The sequence below is a fragment of the Balaenoptera ricei genome, chromosome 4, assembly GCF_028023285.1.
Source record: "Balaenoptera ricei isolate mBalRic1 chromosome 4, mBalRic1.hap2, whole genome shotgun sequence".
Classification (NCBI taxonomy): Eukaryota; Metazoa; Chordata; class Mammalia; order Artiodactyla; family Balaenopteridae; genus Balaenoptera; species Balaenoptera ricei.
In genome coordinates, this window is record NC_082642.1 from 19,735,388 (window position 1) to 19,756,686 (window position 21,299).

At 47.8% G+C, this 21,299-nt stretch overlaps 1 protein-coding gene across 1 annotated transcript; it reads right to left on the reverse strand.

The window, feature by feature from the left end:
• Positions 1-2,221: 2,221 nt before the first annotated feature.
• SOX14 (SRY-box transcription factor 14) lies at positions 2,222-2,944 on the reverse strand. Its single transcript, XM_059921914.1, has one exon. The coding sequence runs from the start codon at positions 2,942-2,944 to the stop codon at positions 2,222-2,224; it is 723 nt and encodes a 240-aa protein (XP_059777897.1).
• Positions 2,945-21,299: the final 18,355 nt, after the last annotated feature.

Genomic DNA, 21,299 nt, shown 5'->3' on the forward strand with positions numbered 1-21,299 from the left:
TATTATTTATAGGCGTCCTCTCCTATTCAGCGCCCGTGTATGTTAATTGTGTTATACCATTTAATTCTAACATGGGTCTCCAAAGAGCTCTTAATGAGAAAAGCATATACAACACGGATCACTTTGCTATTCAGCTCAGCCAGATGGACAACTGCTAACTTTTTTTTTTTTAATAATGAAAATCCCCCTTTGACAAAGGGGCTCAGATGAATAGGCTCCAAATAACACCTCAAACACTTCTAATTGTTTTGAGGACAATATGCTAATCCGTGGTTTTCGGCTTTGGTGTCTGTTGACCACGTTTCCGTGCACTTGCGGCCACCGACTCCTTTGGAAATGGCAGAGGCAAGCGCACAAATCCCTCAACAGCAGCAGAAAGCAGACAAGCCGCTCGGCTGCCGCCACCCCCACCCAGCACCATATCAAAGAAAGTGAGAAAGGCACCCGACCTACGGAAAAACACGCGTGAGCACGGCTGTGGCGGTGAGAGTGGTGGTGGGGGGGGGAGACAAGCAATGGGGGGCACCCTTCGATTTTGAGAACAAGTTCCAAAGAGTTGTTCTGAAAGCAATCAAAAGGTCCTTTCTCCCCGTGAAAGCCAGAGCAATCTTCAAGCCAACATTCAACCACCGGGGATAAGAAAAAGGCTCTTTTCCTTGTTGGATAAACACAAAGGGCTACGAGTTATTTAATTTTTATGATGTTTTAAGAAACTCCTTGTAGGAGCCGTGTCACCATCGTCTTCATTTTCCCTTTGCACCTGCAGGGTCTTAGTAAAAAGTCTCCCACCGTCCGGAGCGGGGACCTACAGCATTTCTTAGACTTTTATTTTTTAACTTAGAAACCAGTATCAAGCCCCCAATCCCCAGCAGACCCAGCAACAGCGTTTTCAAACACCTTGTTAAAAAAATATCCATTCCACCGCTCTTCCCCCAACATTGAACTTAAACACCCACCGCAGGACGAGGTGCTCTGCGGGCAAATGCTTCCCTGTAGACTCGGCGCTTCTTTCCATTCCTTTGGAGTTTGGTTTAAAAAAAGAAAATGCACTCAGATCTCAGAAGTCTGGGTCGGCCTTTGTCTTAGTTCAATCGCTTCTCGAAGTGGTCTGACCACTTTGTGAAAAACTCAAGGAAGGAGTGATGTCCCAGGAATGGATACCTTTGTCTGGCCTCTAAAGGCAAAAAGTGGATCCCGAGGGGGCAATTGGGACAAACCCTAGATTCTGGGCCCCTCTGCACCTGGCCCACGGGACACCAGGCTCGGCCCATGCAGGCCAGCCGCCAGCCGCCACTGCTGGAGTCACTCTATGTACACTCAGCCTCCCAGAGACCCCGGCCCCCGCGGACCTGGCCTCTCGACTTCAGATTTTATGCACATCAAAGGTTACTTTTTGCAATGACAGATTGTCTTTATTCAAAACGTCTTTGTTCAACAAATGAACAGAGTAAGGAGGTGAAATCCTTCTAGGTACATTTCCAAGACATTGTCAAAACATTTATGACCATTTAGGATGTTTTTATTCTTTTAATTTTTGTTCACTTTCTACTTCCTGACTTCATAACCTGACATTCTGTCTAAAAGTAAACTTAGGTCTCTAGGAGCACTGCTTTATACAAAGTAAATAACCATGTGGGTCCTTTTGTTTTACCTTTAAAGAAGCAAACACTATCATAGCATGATTTTAAATAGATATGTTTCCCTTTCTGTGGTTTTAAACTTTTAAACCTTTTCCCCCACACGAGAAGAGCAAATGGCACCTAGTTGTGTCTGATGGCAAAACACAGAGACACAGCTAACTCTTTCTTCAGGGTGCAAAAGAAAAAAAATATATGCATATTCTAGATATAATACCAGGATCTGGGAGTTCTGGAGTCCAAAGCCCATCAGAGGAAAGAGAAGGGGACATAAATAAAGCAAAACTGCCTACTTTTTTTGTCCAAAGGGGGTACAGTCGGAGGTTTGTTTTGGGACAGTCGGGGTAGGGGCAGCTGTATAGCTGTCATAACCGTTCTCAAGTTTCTGGCACCTGTCTGCGCCTTGGGTCCGGAAGGATGCCCCTACCATCCCCGCGGAAGAGAGAGAGGCAGAGTCTGGGGTGGGGTAGGGGGTGGCAGCAGGACTGACCCCTAGGCATCTGCAGGCCCCGGATAGGCGCAGAGGACGGGGTGCAGACCCCGATTCCAGGCCGCCCTCCAGGTCTGGCAGGCCGGGCTGGGGGTTACATGGCCGTGGCGTGGGCTGACGAATAAGGGTCTATGCCAGTCTTGGTCATGCCCGGGAAGAGGATGTAGGCGACGGGGGGCTGCAGGGTGGAGGCAGACCAGGCGGTACAGTTACAGGGCACCACGTAGCCCGGGTTGGTGGGGGACGGGTGCGTGTGCGTGTGCTGGCTGGGGCAGCTGAGGCTGCCGAAAGCGCCGTTCTGGTAGCCCAGGGTGGACGCGTAGGGCAGCGCGCCGGTGGCCAAGGTGTGGGGCACTTCACCCATCTTCTGGATGGCGCTCGAGCTAAACTGCGCGGGGTCCAGCAGGGAGTAGGGCGCCGAGGCGGGCGGCAAGAAGGCCCGGGCTTTCTCGGGCGCGCTCAGGAGGCCGTCGGAGGCCCCCACGGGCAGGCCGGCCGCCTTGAGCGGGTCCGTGTCGCCCAGGTAGGGCAGGGGGAAGACATACCTGTCCTTCTTGAGCAGGTTCTTGGGCTTGCGCCGCGGCCGGTACTTGTAGTCAGGGTGTTCCTTCATGTGCTGGGCGCGTAGCCTCTTGGCCTCGTCAATGTACGGCCGCTTCTCTGCCTCGGACAGAAGCTTCCATTCGGCGCCTAGGCGTTTGCTGATCTCTGAGTTGTGCATCTTGGGGTTTTCCTGGGCCATCTTGCGCCGCTGGCCTCGGGACCACACCATGAAGGCGTTCATGGGTCGCTTGATGTGGTCTGAAGGTTTGGACATGGTCCGGGAGGCTAGGCGGTGGGGGTGGGCAGTGCAGGGGCTCTGCAGGCGAGCCCGGACGCGGTTGTCGGTCTGCCTGTCTGTCCGTCCTGAGCCGGGGCTCTGCGCTCCCCTCGCCTCCGCACCGCAGAGGGGAAGCCAGAGAGAAGCGCTCACCCCGCAAAGTTCAGCTGATCATGCCAGTCTCGGCACCTAGGCAGGCCCCGGGGGGCGAGCGGGGGCAGGAAGGGCGGGGGGAGGAGAGGGCGGCCGGCCGGGGGGCTGCCGGCACCAGAGGCTGGGGCCCAAGTACCGGAGTCTCTGGGATTAAGTGGCCAGGTAATTTGCTGGCGAGGGCAGGAAGCTCCTCCTTCTCCCCCTCTCCACCTTCGCCTTCTCTGGTTCTCTTCTCTCCAGTGTCTACGGCCGTGGCTCCCTCCCCCCGCCCGTGGCTTTCCCGGAGCTGCCTCGCCTAGCGCAGCACCAGGCTGAGAATGCGGGGAAGCTGGTGAACGAGAGCCAAAAGCGGCGAAGTTCAAAGGCGAGGTGGGCCAGGACCGCACGCACTCTGACATAAGCGCGGGGCGGCGACTCCCCAACCTGGGCGCCAATCAGCTGCAGAGAAGGCGAGGGGGCGCACCTGCCAACGCGCCCGCGTTGGAAAGAGGGAGCGCGACTGCTGGGGGCGGGGAGAGGTGTAAGGGAGAGACCGAGAGAACGGAGCGGCCAGCTCCGGACCGGCGACTTGGATTCCACCTTGTTTCTGGCACTGCCAACAAATAAAACTCTTCTTGCCCGTTTCCTTTCCCGGTTGTGCAAAGGAGAAATGGGGCTTCGAATACAAAGACCCGGGGAGGGGGCAGCAGAGGGAGCAAGCCAAGAAAGCGTGTTGATAAATAGGACAGCCTCGCCACGAAATGCAAGGACAGCACTTTCCCCCCCTTGTCAAAGATCCTTGGAAGAGGAAAAGAATGTATCAAACTCAGGTTAAAAAGCGAGATAAACTTTTCACGCCGTGCCCTCGGCGGTCCGTTGGCTGCGTTCTCACGCGACGCCGGTGCGGCTCCGCCTCCACCCTGCCCCGGGATGCGGCGCCTTGGGCGAAGCGCAGGGCCCCGGGCTAGCTCAGCCGCGCGTTCCAAACCGATGCCCGAGGGCCTTGCGTCCGGAGGTGCAGAGTTTTCAAACCCTGGTTGGTGAGCCTTGAAGAGCACCGCGACTCGCTCTTCACTTTCGTAGAGGGGGCAGGGGATGGGATTTCCGTCACGATTCCTATTTATGTTACTATTATTTAGTGTTTTTAAACCTCCAACTTTCTCTCCACATCTGTCCAAACCGGGAGGGCAATCCAAAGGCCGGCTAGCGCCCGGCGGGGCGTGTGGTTTTCCCCGCTGCCCCTTCAGCAGCGGCCCTAGAGCGGAGGCTCAAGCTGTATCCGCACCCAGGGTCGGTTTGTCCCCGGGCGTCTCTTCCCACCCAGCGAGAAAGCGAGACTCGTTTCTTGCGTCAGATGAGCATTCTTCGGGTAAAGAGGACGAAATAACCCGCGGAGCCAACCTGCGCGCCTGTTTCCTTTGAATAATTGCCTGCCCGATGTGAAATGCCCTTGGGGGAAATATTTATTAAATGGAAACCATTGTCCCAGGCCCAGCAGGACCTGCGTGTGTTCCAGGCTTATTGGCTTTTGCACCAGCCTCTCTCGGGAGCACCGACCAGAAACGCGCGCTGCTCCTCGGGCTTGGACCGGTTGGGGGTGGGGGAGGTAAGCAGAGAACGAGGAGGCAGGGAGAGAGGGTCTTTCTTTAGCATGTAGTGTGTCAAGTTTGAGGCGAAGGCTTTGCTTTTCCTTCCTACAATTAGAAAGACGTGTGGCATTTCTCATCCTCAGCGCGCTCTTCAGAGAGGTGGGCACTATGCCCATTTTACAGATTAGGAAACTGAGGTTGGGAAAGGCTACGCGATTTGCCAAAAGTGACTCCAATGGAAAGTGGTGACGCCGGGTGTACAGAATTTGAAAGACTTACCTGTTTTGTTTTGTTTTTTTTTCCCCACCCCACGTGGCGCCACGTCTGAGTATTAGATAGTGCTGAAGCCAAACGCGGGACCCTCGACGAGACTACTGTAGCCATCGAAACCTGCCATACGGATAAACTACACTGGAGGACTGATCCTCAAGCCTGCTCTTGATTTACTTAGGCTCTTGTCCGAGACCTGGCCTCCCTGAGGGTAGACCTCGCGCCCGGAGAGCCACCTCCGCGTACGCTCGCGAGCAGCTGCTGTCTTCACATTCCTCTCAGCCCCAGCCCCGGCCTCCTCCTGCCCTCTACCCCTGTTTTCTCGGCAAGAGGTTTCATTTAGCTTGGGGTACCAGGAAGTAGAAGCCCTTTCCAGCCCAATCCAGGGAGGGTTTCCAAGAGTGGCTGGCAACTCCAACTCAGATTGGACCAGCCTGCTGACTTAGCGCTGTGCTCAGAGCCCGCCAGGGATCCGAGGTCTAGGGACCAGGTCATTCTAGTTCCACTGGGCGATCTCGACCGTTTGCGGAAGGAATGACAGAAATGTTCACATCTGCAGAGAGGTATAGGGTCCGGCGGGACCCTCCAAATCTCACTCAGGAACCCTCAGGGGACACTAAACCCACACAGAGGTTTGTGTTAATGCAAACCAACCTCTTGAAAACTGCTTAAGGAGGGGATCTGGCATGGGGTCTTAGACCCCTTCTCTCTTTCCAACATCCAGGCCAACTCAGTCCTTTTGTCCCGAGGCAACTCGGGGCAGGCGCGGGCTCTCCTTCAGTCCTCATATTTCCACCTCGTCTTCTTGTCCGCGTTCCTCTTTAAACGTCTTGCGCTCAGAGCTCAGCTCGCAATCCAGGAGTCCGGAGGGAATTATTACAAAGGGCGCACAGTGGTGGCGTGGCAGTTTGCGGGCAGGGTGCCCCTGACCACCCAGGGTTCCGAAGCCCCAGGCTGTCTGGGTCACGCTGCACTGGCTCTGGCGGGAGCCGGCATCCTGCTGCTCATCTTGGCCTTGAGACTTGAACTCCGCGCTGCGAAGGAACTCAGGGTTGAGGGGCGCGCTCTCCCCGCCTGGCATCGCGGCGTCTCCTAGGCGGACGGCGCAGCCTCGTACGCCCCTTACACAGAGCTGGCTGGCCACCGGTTCATTCAACACTCCTTAACGCTGGGCCTGGCTCGGTGCCGTCTCCAGCCCATGCCTCTACCTTCTCCTGGGCTGCTTTGTCCCTCTGAGCTCTGCCTCCCTGCCAGGCTTAGATCCCTGGGCAGACGTCCTGGAGAGGTGGCTCCTGGGAGAACCAGCAGTTTTGGTCACCACCGGAACAGGTCTTTAAGACAGAGGTCGCCTAAACGCGCCTCCTGCTTTATCCGCAGCCTGAAGCTTGGGCCGAAGGCCACTCTCCAGGGCCGCAGACCTCCCTGGGATGTGGCTTTTCCGCTTCCGCGTTTGCCTACAGAATCCGCGCGCACGTCCTCAGTACGCGCGTCTTTACGCAGCGCAGTTACTCAAGGCCCGCCGCGTGCGGTCCTGAGCCTGGCGTCTGAATCACTGAGCAACATGGACCCGGTCGGCGAACCGACGCTGTTCCGGTCGAACGAAGGAGAGGCCTCGGAGGTCAAGACCCAATCCACTTCTCGCCCCGCCCCCTCTCCCCTGGCGCCCCAGCAAGGTCCAAGATGCGCCTTCTTCTCTCTTGGCTCTGGGCCTTTGTAGGGAGCACTTACCCCCTCCCGTCGCCCAGCTCCTTTCCGTACCTCAGGTCTCTTTCAAGGCTTACCTCCTCTGAAGGGCCTTCGTTGATTCCCGAACTGGGCTAAGACCCCCTTCTGTGCTCTCCCTCTTACGCCCTCTCCATCTCACGCCCTCTTCCCCAGCCCCGCGTGGCGCCGTGTCGCAGCCCGTGCAGTCCACCGGCCGTCGAGCTCCTCGAAGGTGGCGGCTGCGTGTTATTCATCTTTGAGTGCCCGGGGTCCGCACACCGCCGAACGCAAAGAAGACACCGGATAGTTTCCTTCTGCTCAGGCTTAAACTTTTCCAACAGGCCTTTCCGTGACTTGCAGCTGAGGGGACAGGACCCCAGATGCAGCCTGGTAGAGCCAAACGCGGAAGTCACGGGCCCCCAGGCCTGCACCCACCTGCTTGGCCTCAATACCCTGCCGGCCATCCAGCCTCCACCCCACCTCTCTAGTGGGAGGAAGGTCTCCTCTCCTAGGCCTCCTGGACTGAGCGAGAGCCCGGCGCGGAAAGGAAGATGCGCAGACCCTGGCTTGGAGAACGTGGTTCGGGGGGTGGAGGAGAAGAGGAGAGCTTGTCACGCGGCTCGCGCCCGTCGGGTTTTCAAAGAGGCCAGGAGAGTCGCCGCGTCTGGACAGGCCGAGGTGTTGGGCACGCGCGGGACGCCAGCCCTGCCGGCTCACTGCGGCCCCTCTGGGATTCCCGAGAGGAACTGAGGGAAGTTCCAGGTGCCGGTTTCGGGGAACTTGCGCGAAGCCCCGGCTCCCGCTCGCTGCGGGGAGTGTGAGGTGTGCAGCAACTGGAGCGCTGATCCGGCCCACTCCCGAGAGTCGACAGCCCAGGGGCCAGCGTTGCAGATGGTAAATTGAATCTTAGGAAATAGTGCACTTTTGGTTAAATCATAAACTTTTACCTTTTCTTATTACAAAAAATATTTTAATATTTGGCTCCCCTGCTTTTCCCCTTTTTCCTGTTTTCTATTTTCAAATTCAGAGACCCAGGGCTGTGGTCCTATTAAAACATTTCCTGGTAATTGCTCTAGGGTCTTCCCTCCAGAACCCAGCCCAGGCCCGGTGCTCTTTGAAATTTTGTAAAACTCCAAGTGTCCCTCGCAGCCAAGATGGCACAGGAGGGCGTGGCTTCCACCAATAAACGATGAGAAACTGAACAAAACAGGGTCTCAGTCCTGGAGCGCCTGCAACAGCGTGTTTGCCGCCAACTGGCAGAGCGAACTTGGTTGGGCTGAAGGACACTTCTGTCTCAAACTCCGAGTGTGCCCAGGTAAGGAGATTTTTTGATACTTCAAACCACCTTAATTTGAGTAGCTGGGGTCTGTTGGAAGCAGACATCACTTGATTCACCGACTTGGTGCAAGTTAATAGAGGATTGCATAACATCTACACACGCCTCCCAGAAAGAGCAAGGGTTGGGAGCAGGGGTAGGGCTTTGAAATCTTATTCATTCACTAACGGCTATTTCTTGAGCACCTACTATGTGTCAGGCACTATGCTGGATTCTGGGACACAGCAGTGAACAAAACCTGCAAATGCCCTTCTCCCCTGGTGCTTACAGCCCAATGGGAGGACAGACATAAACTGAGAAACAAGTCCTGGGGTGATTCCTGGCTCCACCACTAAGTAGTTGCATCACTTCAGGCAAAGTACTTAACCTGTCTGTGTCCTGGTTTCCTCACCTGCAATGGGTATAATGGATTATTATAAGGATTAATTGAGTTACTATGAGGAAAACCCTTAGAACAGTGCTTGGCCTGTGAACCTGCCCAATAAATAGATTATATTATTTTATCATTGAATAAATATGGAGTTGATTTCTGATAGTGATAAGTGGCCAACAGTGAATCAGGGTGATGAGACAGGGGCTGAGGGAAGGGGGGGGGGTGGATAAAGCAGGAGAAGTAGGAAATACCACCACCTGGGGGAGAGACTAACTGAAGGTACCTGAAAGATTTAAGGAGCCAGTATGACTGAAACCTGGCCATGACCTTGGGGAGAGTATAAGGAAAAGGCTGGGTGAGGTCGGCAGAGCCCAGACTATCTAGGGCCTTGTAGACTCCATAAGGAGTTCGGGTTTTATTCTAAGTGTACTGGGAAGTCATTGGAATGAGAGCCATCAGAATGATTTAACAACAATCCCAGCAACCACATACACAAATTATTCATTATCAGACACTCTACTTATGGAGGAATCTCACCTCCAGTTATGGGCCAGAAACTTCATAAATGGACAGATTTTTCTTGGCCCTGGAGTCAGCTGCTTGACCATCCCTTAGAGAATAATGCCACCCTGCTGAACGCTTTGGAATCCTCTTCTCTCTCCTTTCCCCACTGGAAGCCAAGGAATAAACCAAGGGATGGTCACAGCTGTTCACGATTCTGAAAACATGTCCATTGATAGTCTGTAAATATTAGCAGCCTGATGGGTCCCTGACTTACTCTTCCCACTTCCCACCAAGTAAAGTTCTCCTACTTCCCTGTGGAGAGCCTGAGGCCTCTGACTTGACCCTTTCTGGAGATACTGAGTCCACATTTAGGCATCTTGAATGTCTCAGCCTGAGAAATATAGGAGTTGTATGTGAGCAAGTGAGGTTTCTTAGGATTAAAAAATATCTTGTGGTTATAAGAACAGGAAAGACACATTTGTTTCTAAGAATAAAAGCCAAAGGAATGTCAACATTGTATGCCTATCTCTTGGCTTTTATTGTGTTCAGGTGTTTCACATGCATTAGGGCTCCCACAACCCCATTCTTTTAATGTAAGAATCCTTGGTCAGCTTTTATCATAAATAATACTCTTTAAGGCTCTGTGTTTGCCTAATGCAATCGGCCAAGTTATTGGAGCATACCTTCTCTTGCCAATTTTATCACAAATTATACACCGCAGAGGATAAGACCAAACTCTGGCAACAAGCCCCAATAGAGGATCAGAATAATGCTTCCTCTTTTTGTGGTACCTGCCTTTGCTGCTCCCAACATAAACAGCAGGAAATATTAGGGCACTCAGCAGTTGCAAAAGGGGCCACGTTAAGCATGCTTATTTTTGCGTACCTTTTGTTTCTTTAAAGCATCATTTTTACATGTTCTGAACACGAACAACCCTTAACATTTTATTTAGTAAGAAAGTCATTGAAATATTTATGGAGTGAATTGATGGTTACGTAGAAAGAGCTATAAAAATGGAGTTTAAGACCTAGGGCTTCTAATTACTGTGAGACCTTGGGCAAATCACTTGACTTCTCTTGGCCTCAGTGTAACAAATTACTCCAAAACTTAGTGGCTTGAAACAACAAACTTTATGATCTCATCTGGTTTCTGAGGGTCAACAATCCAGAACTAGCCAGGTAGTTCTGACTCAGAGTTGCTTATGAGAGTGTGATCAAGATGTTGCTAGGGCTGCAGTCATCTGAAGGCTCCATTGAGCTGGATCTTCTTCAAGGCTCACTCATGTGGCTGTTGGCAGGAGGTCTCAGTTTCTCATCACACAAGCCTGTCCCTAAAGACTGCTCACATCATGGCAGCTTGATTCCCTTGTGCAAATGATCTGAGAGGGACTGAGACAGAGGCTTGGTCCACTGTGGGAGAGGACTACACCAGGGTGTGGATATCAAGAGGAGGGATCACAGGGGACTGTCCCGGGGGCTTCCTACCACATGCTCCAACTGGACAAGAGTGGAAAGAGCTTTGTAGGCAGCAAAATACCATAACTCTAAGTTACCTTCACTGATTCCGTTTCTTCTGGACAGAATCATAGCTAGCTCTGGTCAGAACTGTGCAGAGAACCTCATTTTGTTTTAAATTCTACCACTTGCCTCTGTCGGTGGACATTGGCCCCGCTGGAGCTGGCTCATGCCCTTTTTTGCAGTTTCGTTAGCACCATCCTGCCCCTCACCATTCTCCTTCCCAAACTGTGTCCTATTAACTTCTGTCAGCTTCTGTGAGCTGAGACGCTCACTAATTATTAAGGTGCCAAGAAAGGACTTGAGGAGCTGGATTATTTTTAAGCCCCAATTGAAATTTATTATAAAAATATGGGGGTGCTCAGGATTTGAAGGAAGGGTTGACTCAGTAGAGAACAGCAAAGGGAGTTCTGGGACCTCACAGGTTCATGGACTTTGTCTCTGGTGCCACAAACACTGAGTGGGGGCCACAAATACCACTCAGCTTATCTGGAGCTGGATTTTAGAAGAGGACCCAGGTCAGGGTGACTGTGATGGAGAAAATAGAGGCAGTGTTGATGATGTTGATGGAGCCCTTTGCAGCACCTCTGAAATGATCTCACTTCACTCTGTCTGCTCTTTAGCTAGTCCTGATCCTGATATCCACAGGTAAAAAAAATGTGAAAATATGTCTAAGTGAAAAGCCCATTAGCAATCAGTTCATGAGGAACCAGTGCATTGACTTAGAATATGCTGATCAATTTGACCTTTTTCTTTTTTTGTTATTTAAATTTTACTTTACTGAAATAGTACATTCACATGGTTTCAAAAGTTAGAAAGTACTAAAGCCTGGTAAGTCTCCTGCCCCAGGAAACTCCTGCCTTTCACAGTTCCCCAAAGAGCCTTTCTCCAGAGATAGCCATTTTCCATTCCTCCAGAATCACTTCACATCTCCATATTTCTAAACAAAATGTGCAGACTATTATCTCCTGGCTGATAGGCGAGGAGTTAGTTCTCTGGCTCCCCACCCACTCTGCTTCCTCTCCTCTCCTCTCCTAATGTAGTTCTATTCTGTGTAGTTTTAAAGTTTTTTAAAATTTTTTATTTTTTGATTAAATTAGCAGTGTTCACATGATTATACCTATGCAGATATTCAATATTGCGCATTGTAGTGTATTAGGATGATGTTCATTTCTTACTTTCTACTAATTGCCCTATTTCCCACTTACTTGGTTTGCTTTCTAGCTGTTACTGATTCTCCCCAGCCTTCCCACAGCCCCTTACACAACTTCCCATGAGGCCAGCCATGTCAGGGAGTCCCCCATTCAAGACTCTTTCTCGGAGACATCCTTTCTGGAGGTCCTTTCCTTCTGGGTTGGGGTCTTAGTTTCTATTTCTCACACCTTCCCCTTTCTTGTTTTCTCCCATGTTTTGTGGGAGTGCATCTCCCAGTATTTTCATCAGGTTGAAGAGATGGCAGGGCAATGGTAGTCCTCAACATGAGTCTCCTTAAGTCCCAGGGCTCCAGGCTGGAATGGTTGCTTCTCAGCCTGGTGCCTGTGGTCTCCTTTCATCTTCACCCAGAACATTGCCTTCACTTCTCTCTCCCGTGGGAGCTCCAGGTTTTGTGTCCTGTCTTCAGCTCTCAGGTTTCATCCTTCATGGTTTGGGTACAGGAGCGTCCTGTCCTCACTTTTGCTCCTCCCCCTTGACTCTGGCCCCTACCTCTAACTTTCTGAGCTCCCCTCTGTCTTACCTCATGGCATTCTTTCTCCCCTGCCTTCCAGAAGCCAGTGCCCTCATGCTGCCCTATGACAGTCCTGCCCTCTGCGAACATGCTTCTCTACTCTTATTAGAGCTTTCCCTGAAAACATTCAAGGGAACAGCTCTATCCAGGACAGACCTGGCTTTGGAAGAGTTGGCATCTCTGATTCTAGCGTGGGTTAGTGGCGGAGGGAAAGTTCAGTTGACACAAACCTGGCAAACCTCGTCCTAGCTGGTGAGGGACCAACAGGTCTTGATGGAGGAGATGGGAAGAGGAGGGGATCTGTCCTTCCTGGTCATTATCCACAGGGATTTCTGTTGAACCAGTGAGGCAAGACGTAGACTCAGAAAGTGTTTTGAGAGCAGACAATTGTAGCAGGAAGCAGCCAGCTATTATTGAATTCCTCTTTACTCATATCGTATTCCATGTACTTATGCAAAAACTCTTTACATACGTTATTTAATAGTCAATAAGCTTAGGTGGAGAAATCTGTCATTATCCCCATTTTGAAGACAAGGAAACTGAGGCCCTAAAAAAGTTAGACAGGACTTGCCCAAAGTCACAGAGCTAGTAAGCAGTGGATCCAGGGTTTGAACTCAGATGTTGTCTGACTCAAGACCCCTCATCTTGCTGTCCCAGCTCCCCTCAGGATGACCCACTGTGAACTTGAATGGAACCTAAGCATGGTACAAGGCAGAGGAGGACCGTGCGGATCCTTGAGGGCTAGAACTTCACAGAAGGATCCTTGAGCAGAGACCTCAACCTTCTTCTTTAATGAAAGGATGGGAAGGTCCTATAGGCTGAGGGGAGGGAAGGCGGCAGTTCAGGTGTAGAGATGTGTGCATTGCAGCAGGTATAGAGATGAGAGGAAGGACTCAGTACAAATTGGGGAAAGGTGAAAGTAGACCAGATCTCGATGGCATTGGATACCAGAATAGGGGCTGGCAGTCTGTCGGATAGGCAACCAAGACAGTACATGTTAGAGATGAGGAGTAAGGGCTTAAAAGTGAGACTTTATAGAAAGACAAATGCCATGTGATATCACTTCTCTGTGGAATCTAAAATATGACACAAATGAACTTGTCTATGAAACAGAAACAGACTCATAGACATGGAGAATAGACTTGTGGTTGCCGAGAGGGAGGAGGGTTGAGGGAAGGATGGATTGGGAGTTTGGGATTAGCAGATGCAAACTATTATATATAGAATGGATAAACAACAAACAAGGTCCTACTGTAGAGCACAGGGAACTATAGTCAATATCCTGTGATAAACCATAAAGGAAAAGAATATGGTAAATAATGTATATACTATGTATAACTGAATCACTTTGCTGTACAGTAGAAATTAATACAACACTGTAGATCAACTATACTTCAATAATATAAATTTTTTAAAAAGTGAGACTTTTTGAAGTTCAGTGTGAGAGTGTTATAGAAATGGTTGGAGATGGGAAGAAATTGGAAGTCATCCTGTACTTATTTACTATCCTTATTTATTCTGGATAAGCATTTGCAATGTCTCTGCTAATGCAACATTTATTTCAATAAATTCCCCTAAATTCTTACTTTTATCAGAAAGCAGAATGTCTAGTCTGCTGATGAGGACTTATTTTGGTCTCTTATTATGGTTTTAACCAAATATATCTTGCAGCAGTTCTTTGCTAAAAATATTTTTAGGTTTGTACTTACTATGCGAGCGTGGATTGATTCCCTTATCAACCTACGTTCAAGAGCTAAATTCGGTAGGATAATTTTAGCAATGATTAGTCTTCACTATAAATCAGGACAGTCCATTTATAATCCTTGGATTATAATTTAGAAGATAATCTCAATCCTTGTATTTCATAGTATTTACTACACACTGAGATTCTCTGTTTATTAATCTCCACAATGGACACAAGATTAAGAGAAAAAGAAGCCACCCTGGAATGTGTGGCAAAGTCCCTTATGTACATTCAAGTCATGGGGCCAGGATTGGTACACAGGTCTGTCTAATCCTACTCTACCAGACTGCCTCGCTGAAATACTTGCTTAAAGATGTCTAAACATAGGGCATATTTATTGGATATGTGAATTTGGACTTGAGCTGAGTAAGTAGGGCAGATACCTTGAAGTACTTTTGTGGTCCTGTTCGCTGGCACAGAACCCCCTCCTCATTTGTGAACATATATTGTGATTCTCTGACTTGCTAACACAACATCTACAACAGATAATGCTGACAGCCCAGTCAACAGTCATTTCCCCTATTCTTCCTTGATAATCGGACCTTGATTTTTTTCAGTATCCACTGCCCAGGGGTAGCTTGATTAAACCAATAATAGACTCACCATCTGCTTGTCAGTGATTGGTTGAAGGGTGGGCATGTGCCCCAGTCTGGCCAATGAGCGGGAGTCTGCTCTGATGTGGGATTCTGGGGAAAGTTTTCCTTGCTCTACACAAGAGTTGCACAGGAGGAAATGATCCCAGTTTTTCTGTTTTGAGATCTTGTTGTATTCATGTTACTATTTCACTGTTGGAATTAGGACGGCTTCCCTAAGACCATGAGGGGGAATGAGAGGAAGAAAGCACATCAATAAGATGAGGATGAGGAGTTGTGAAAGGGCGAGAATTTAGTTCCTTGATGATTTCATAGAGCTACTGCATTAACTGAACCCAACTTTGAAACTTTTTGATGAGTGAGAGAAGTCTTTTTTTTTATTGTTTAAGTCCTTTCTGGTTAGGTTTTCTGTTGATGCAGTCAAAATCTGCCTATGTGGTAACAAAGCCCCCATCTTTAACATCTCAGGTTTTGTTTAAAATTGGACTTAACTGAATTTATACAACCACCACTAAGCTCTTATGTGTGGGAGCTGAAGCTCTTTTGGTATGCACATCTGAGTCTTCTTTTTATGGATTTTCTGTTCAGCTACACTCTATTTTCACATACTTTAATGTAGTAAAATTGTGATTATTTTTACTGACCAGTTTATATGGGTTGGCATCTGCTTGCTGTATAAATAACCCCTCAGTTTTGCAATTGGGGAGGAATAGGAATGAGCTGGGCTGAGTTTCTCCCTGTAATGATCTTGGAGCAGTAGATACTGCTGTCCTTTACGGCTGCTGGGAGCCATGTTGGCCCCAATACGATTGGGGGTCTAGAGAACGCCCTCCCCAAAACACACACATTGTAGCTCCTCAGCGCCTATCCCGAGTCCTATGATTGTGCTGATTTAGCCAGTCCTGATGCAGCTGCCCGTGGCTGCCCAGCAGTCCCTCTATTCATCTGTCATTCTGATTACTCTCCCTCAATGAGGCTGCAACTAAAGATCCATCAGACTCTAGCCATTTCATCTGTGAGGTGTCTCTTAGCATCTCTCTATGTCCAAACTAGGCTATTTCTTTCCCATCTTTTCTTTTTCTCCCAGTCTCAGAGGGAGAGATGCCTTCCTTTTCTCCAAAGTTCCCTGTACCAGAGGCTCATTATTCTATCTTCCTCTTGCTATAAAGCTGGAGCCTTTTATATTAACATGTCTTCTGCAAGGATGCCATTCTTTCTACCTAGGGATGGGCTCTGATTTCTCTTGTTCTCGGGCAAAAAACAAGACGACTGTGCTGTTCTTTCAGTGTACTAGACGTCGAGAGTGGAAAATCCATGCCTTTGCCTCCATGTCTTCCCTGCACCTCTGGTCCTTAACACCCTGCCTTCTGTTCCCTGCTCCTGTAAATTACCAAAAGGCAACTAGCGAAGGCAACCAGGCCCTTGTCCTGGCAAATGCATGACCTTCGCTCAGCCCTGCTTTCCCTCGACCATTTGCAGCTATTGGTGCTGTTCTCCATCCTCTAAACTTTTCTGCCAAAAAGTTTAACTTTAAACTTTCCCTGACCTCAGCCCTTTGATTCTTCCCTTTTCACTTTCTCTCTGGGACAGCCCAGTTGTGTATTGAAAACCTGGCAGCTGAGATCAGATGAGCTTCCTGCCAAGAACAGTCTGATTAACCTTGTACCCAGGACAATTCAGGGGCTCGTACCAAATAGCACAACAGATGCCTGGTGACTCAGACCTGTCTTCTGCTCAGACCTCTTTCCCAGCCTCTAACTCTGTTTCTGTGCTTAATGAGCATTTCCACGTGGATGTCTGTATATTGCTTCTTTTTCCTTCTGTCCAAAACAGAAGTTATCTTTCCTTCCATGCTGACTGCTCAGCTTCTTCCTTCTTTATTTCAGCCTGTCATAGCATGATTCACTGGGATTATTAGGGTTCTCACCGACTCTTCCTTTTCTCCTTTCTTTCATATGCTGCCACCCACCAAGCCTTGTCTACTCTTTCTTCTTACTGCCTGCCTATTGATCCCTCCTTTTTCTTTCCCATCTTTAACTTTTGTCACTCCATGCCTGAACTGACAGGAGCTTCTCTTTGTTTCCAACGAATCCACACAATTACCAGATTTCTATTTTAAAACCAAACTTAACACTCCACATGTCACACCTGTGTGCTGAGATGCCTTTCATAACATGGATGAGGTGTCCACTGCTCTCCTGACTCATAAGGAAATATCCAACTGGTTTTTCCCAGTCCACTTTGGTTAGGGGAGAGCCTTTCCCTTCCACCCATCTGCCATCCCAAGGTGCTGGGACTATTAGATGGTGGGTTTTAGGTAGACGGTGGGTCAGTTGGGCTGTGGAGGACCTGGCAGTGTCCTCAGGTTGGCGACACTGAGCAGGATTCCGCTCGCCCGCAGCTCCCTGGTTCTCAAGATGCAAAGACTCCACCAATCCTCCCTCAGGTAGAACTGAATTTCCCTTTCCTGCCCATGTGCCTCAGTTTTCCCACTCTTCCTCCTCCTTCCCTTCCTCCCACTGGGTCTAACTTTGTTTCAGGTTGTAGAAAAACCTCCCTGGACAAATAAGCACCCAATCCTCTGTCTTTTGTTTGGAGGCAATTGGTCTTTGTAGTTGCTCCCCAAGTGGGTGACTCTCACACTTTGGCAATGGCTGGCAGAGGGGAAAAGACCCTCAGGACGCCTGTGAGAGAGGAGGAGAGAGGGAAATCTGCTGAAACACAGGGACAGTTACTGAGGGAAGTAACCTTGCCACTCTTATATGACTTTCTGTCTTTAAAGTAAATTTCAAATGTCTATTTGAGCTTCAGTTTCCTGAACTATAAAAGATACTAATGCCTTTCCCACTGGCTGACATGGGGATCAAAAATAAAATACCATATAAGCAACAAACAAAATAGAAGCAGAACAAAGTGTTATTTCTCCATTATTTCTCTTCCTCACTGTGGCTCCAGATAACCTCTTGACTCTCACCCTGAGGTTACGCATATTCAATCTGTTCTGTTTCATTGTCCAGACCTGAGTCACATGCCCAACCTGGCTGTCAAGGGGGCTGGGAATTACAGTCTTTGTTTTGGACAGACGTGCTGCCCCAAATATTCTGTTACTGTGGAAGAAGAGAGGAGCTGGGGAGACAACCAGTGGTCTCTGCTATATCATCTTGGTGACTTTTAAATTTTTCTTCCTCTTGTCTATTTTCCTTGGGCACAGAATTTTAACAGAGTTCATAAGAATACGTTACACTGATCAAGAAATACATAGCCGGTGACACGGCAGCTCACGTGCTGGGAAAGTTGGTTCAGGGTGCAGGAGAAAGGTGGTTTGCGCTGTTTTGACTTCATTGGAGTCAAGCCTCAACTGTGACTGTGGCTCCTCCTGCTCCCACCAACTCTCCTTCAGCTTCTCCCGGTTCAGGTCTCTCCAGGCAGAACCTAAATGAACTCCAGGCTGCGACTGAGCTTTACCACCTTTCAGTGGACCATCTAGGAACAGCAGTCTGCCTTCCTCCATTTACCTCACATCAGTGTCAATTCTCAGACTCTGTCCTATTGCGTCTGCAGGAACCTTGATCATCTCACTAACCCACAGGCCATCATGCTGGTTTTCTACATTGTTGACATCCTACCAATCATCCCTGGAGAAAGAGGGTGCATGTTATCATGCTCAGTTGTTGAGAGAGAAAGAAAGCAACAATAATGGCATACTGGTGCTGCAGCCTTGTGGCTGACAGGGTCTTGGTGCTCCAGCCAGGTGGCAGGCCTGAGCCTCTGAGGCGGGAGAGCTGAGTTCAGGACATTGGACCACCAGAGACCTACTGGCCCCATGTAATATCAATCAGCCAGAGCTCTCCCAGAGATCTCCGTCTCAATGCTAAGACTCAGCTCCACTCAATGACCAGCAAGCTCCAGTGCTGGACACCCCATTCCAAAGAATTAGCAAGACAGGAACACAACCCTACCCATTAGCAGAGAGGCTGCCTAAAATCATAAGTTCACAGACACCCCAAAACACACCACCAGACGTGGTCCTACCCACCAGAAAGACAAGATCCAGCCTCATCCACCAGAACACAGGCACCAGTCCCCTCCACCAGGAAGCCTACACAATCCACTGAACCAACCTTACCCACTGGGGGCAGACACCAAAAACAATAGGAACTACAAATCTGCAGCCTGCTAAAAGGAGACCCCAAACACAGTAAGTTAAACAAAATGAAAAGACAGAGAAATATGCAGCAGATGAAGGAGCAAGTTAAAAACCCACCAGACCAAACAAATGAAGAGGAAATAGGCAGTCTACCTGAAAAAGAATTCAGAGTAATGACAGTAAAGATGATCCAAAATCTTGGAAATAGAATGGAGAAAATACAAGAAACGTTTAACAAGGTCCTAGAAGAACTAAAGAGCAAACAAAGAATGATAAACAACAAAATAAATGAAATTAAAAATTCTCTAGAAGGAATCAATAGCAGAATAACTGAGGCAGAAGAACGGATAAGTGACCTGGAAGATAAAATAGTGGAAATAACTACCACAGAGCAGAATAAAGAAAAAAGAACGAAAAGAACTGAGGACAGCCTCAGAGACCTCTGGGACAACATTAAATGCACCAACAGTCAAATTATAGGGGTCCCAGAAGAAGAAGAGAAAAAGAAAGGGACTGAGAAAATATTTGAAGAGATTATAGTTGAAAACTTCCCTAATATGGGAAAGGAAATAGTCTAGTCCAGGAAGCACAGAGGGTCCCATACAGGGTAAATCCAAGGAGAAACACACCAAGACACATATTAATCAAATTATGAAAAATTAAATACAAAGAAAAAATATTAAAAGCAGCACGGGAAAGCAACAAATAATATACAAGGGAATCCCCATAAGGTTAACAGCTGACCTTTCAGCAGAAACTCTGCAAGCCAGAAGAGAGTGGAAGGACATATTTAAAGTGATGAAAGGGAAACACCTACCACCAAGATTACTCTACCCAGCAAGGATCCCATTCAGATTTGATGGAGAAATTAAAACCTTTACAGACAAGCAAAAGCTAAGAGAATTCAGCACCACAAAACCAGCTTTACAACAAATGCTAAAGGAGCTTCTCTAGGCAGGAAACACAAGAGAAGGAAAAGACCTACAGTAACAAACCCAAAACAATTAAGAAAATAATGGTAATAGGAACATACATATATATAATAACCTTAAATGTAAATGGATTAAATGACCCAACCAAAAGACATAGACTGGCTGAATGGATATGAAAACAAGACCCGAATATATGCTGTCTACAAGAGACCCACTTCAGACCTAGGGACACATACAGGCTGTAAGTGAGGGGATGGAAAAATACATTCCATGCAAATGGAAATCAAAAGAAAGCTGGAGTAGCAATTCTCATATCAGACAAAATAGACTTTAAAATAAAGTCTATTACAGAAGACAAAGACGGACACTACATAATGATCAAGGGCTCAATCCAAGAAGAAGATATAACAATTGTAAATATTTATGCACCCAACCTAGGAGCACTGCAATACATAAGGCAAATGCTAACAGCCATAAAACGGGGAATCAACAGTAACACAATCATAGTAGGGGACTTTAACACCCCACTTTCACCAATGGACAGATCATCCAAAATGAAAATAAATAAGGAAACACAAGCTTTAAATGATACAATGAAAAAGATGGACTTAATTGATATTTATAGGACATTCCATCCAAAAACAACAGAATACACTTTCTTCTCAAGTACTCATGGAACATTCTCCAGGATAGATCATATCTTGGGTCACAAATCAAGCCTTTGTAAGTTTAAGAAAATTGAAATCGTATCAAGTATCTTTTCCAACCACAATGCTATGAGACTAGATATCAATTACAGGAAAAAATCTGTAAAAAATACAAGCACATGGAGGCTAAACAATACACTACTTAATAACCAAGAGATCACTGAAGAAATCACAGAGGAAATCAAAAAATACCTAGAAACAAATGACAATGACAACACAACAACCCATAACCTATGGGATGTAGCAAAAGCAGATCTAAGAGGGAAGTTTATAGCAATACAATGCTACCTTAAGAAACAAGAAACATCTCAAACAACCTAACCTCACACCTAAAGCAATTAGAGAAAGAAGAACAAAAAACCCCCAAAGTTAGCAGGAGGAAAGAAATCATAAAGATCAGGTCAGAAATAAATGAAAAAGAAATGAAGGAAATGATAACAAAAATCAATAAAACTAAAAGCTGGTTCTTTGAGAAGATAAACCAAATTGATAAACCATTAGCCAGACTCATCAAGAAAAAAAGGGAGAAAAATCAACAGATTTAGAAATGAACGGGGAGAGGTAACAACTGACACTGCAGAAATACAAAGGATCATGAGAGATTACTACAAGCAACTATATGCCAATAAAATGGACAACCTGGAAGAAATGGACAAATTCTTAGAAAAGCACAACCTTCCGAGACCGAACCTGGAAGAAATAGAAAATATAAACAGACCAATCACAAGCACTGATATTGAAACTGTGATTAAAAACCTTCCAACAAACAAAAGCCCAGGACCAGATGGCTTCACAGGCAAATTCTGTCAAACATTTAGAGAGGAGCTAACACGTATCCTTCTCAAACTCTTCCAAAATATAGCAGAGGAGGAACACTCCCAAACTCATTCAACGAGGCCACCATCACCCTGATACCAAAACCAGACAGAGATGTCACAAAAAAAGAAAACTACAGGCCAGTATGACTGATGAACATAGATGCAGAAATCCTCAACAAATACTAGCAAACAGAATCCAGCAGCAAATTAAAAGGATCATACACCATGATCAAGTGGGGTTTATCCCAGGAATGCAAGGATTC

Excerpts from the sequence above, each read along its gene's own strand:
- SOX14 (XM_059921914.1), bottom strand. The coding sequence starts at position 2,944 with ATGTCCAAACCTTCAGACCACATCAAGCGACCCATGAACGCCTTCATG.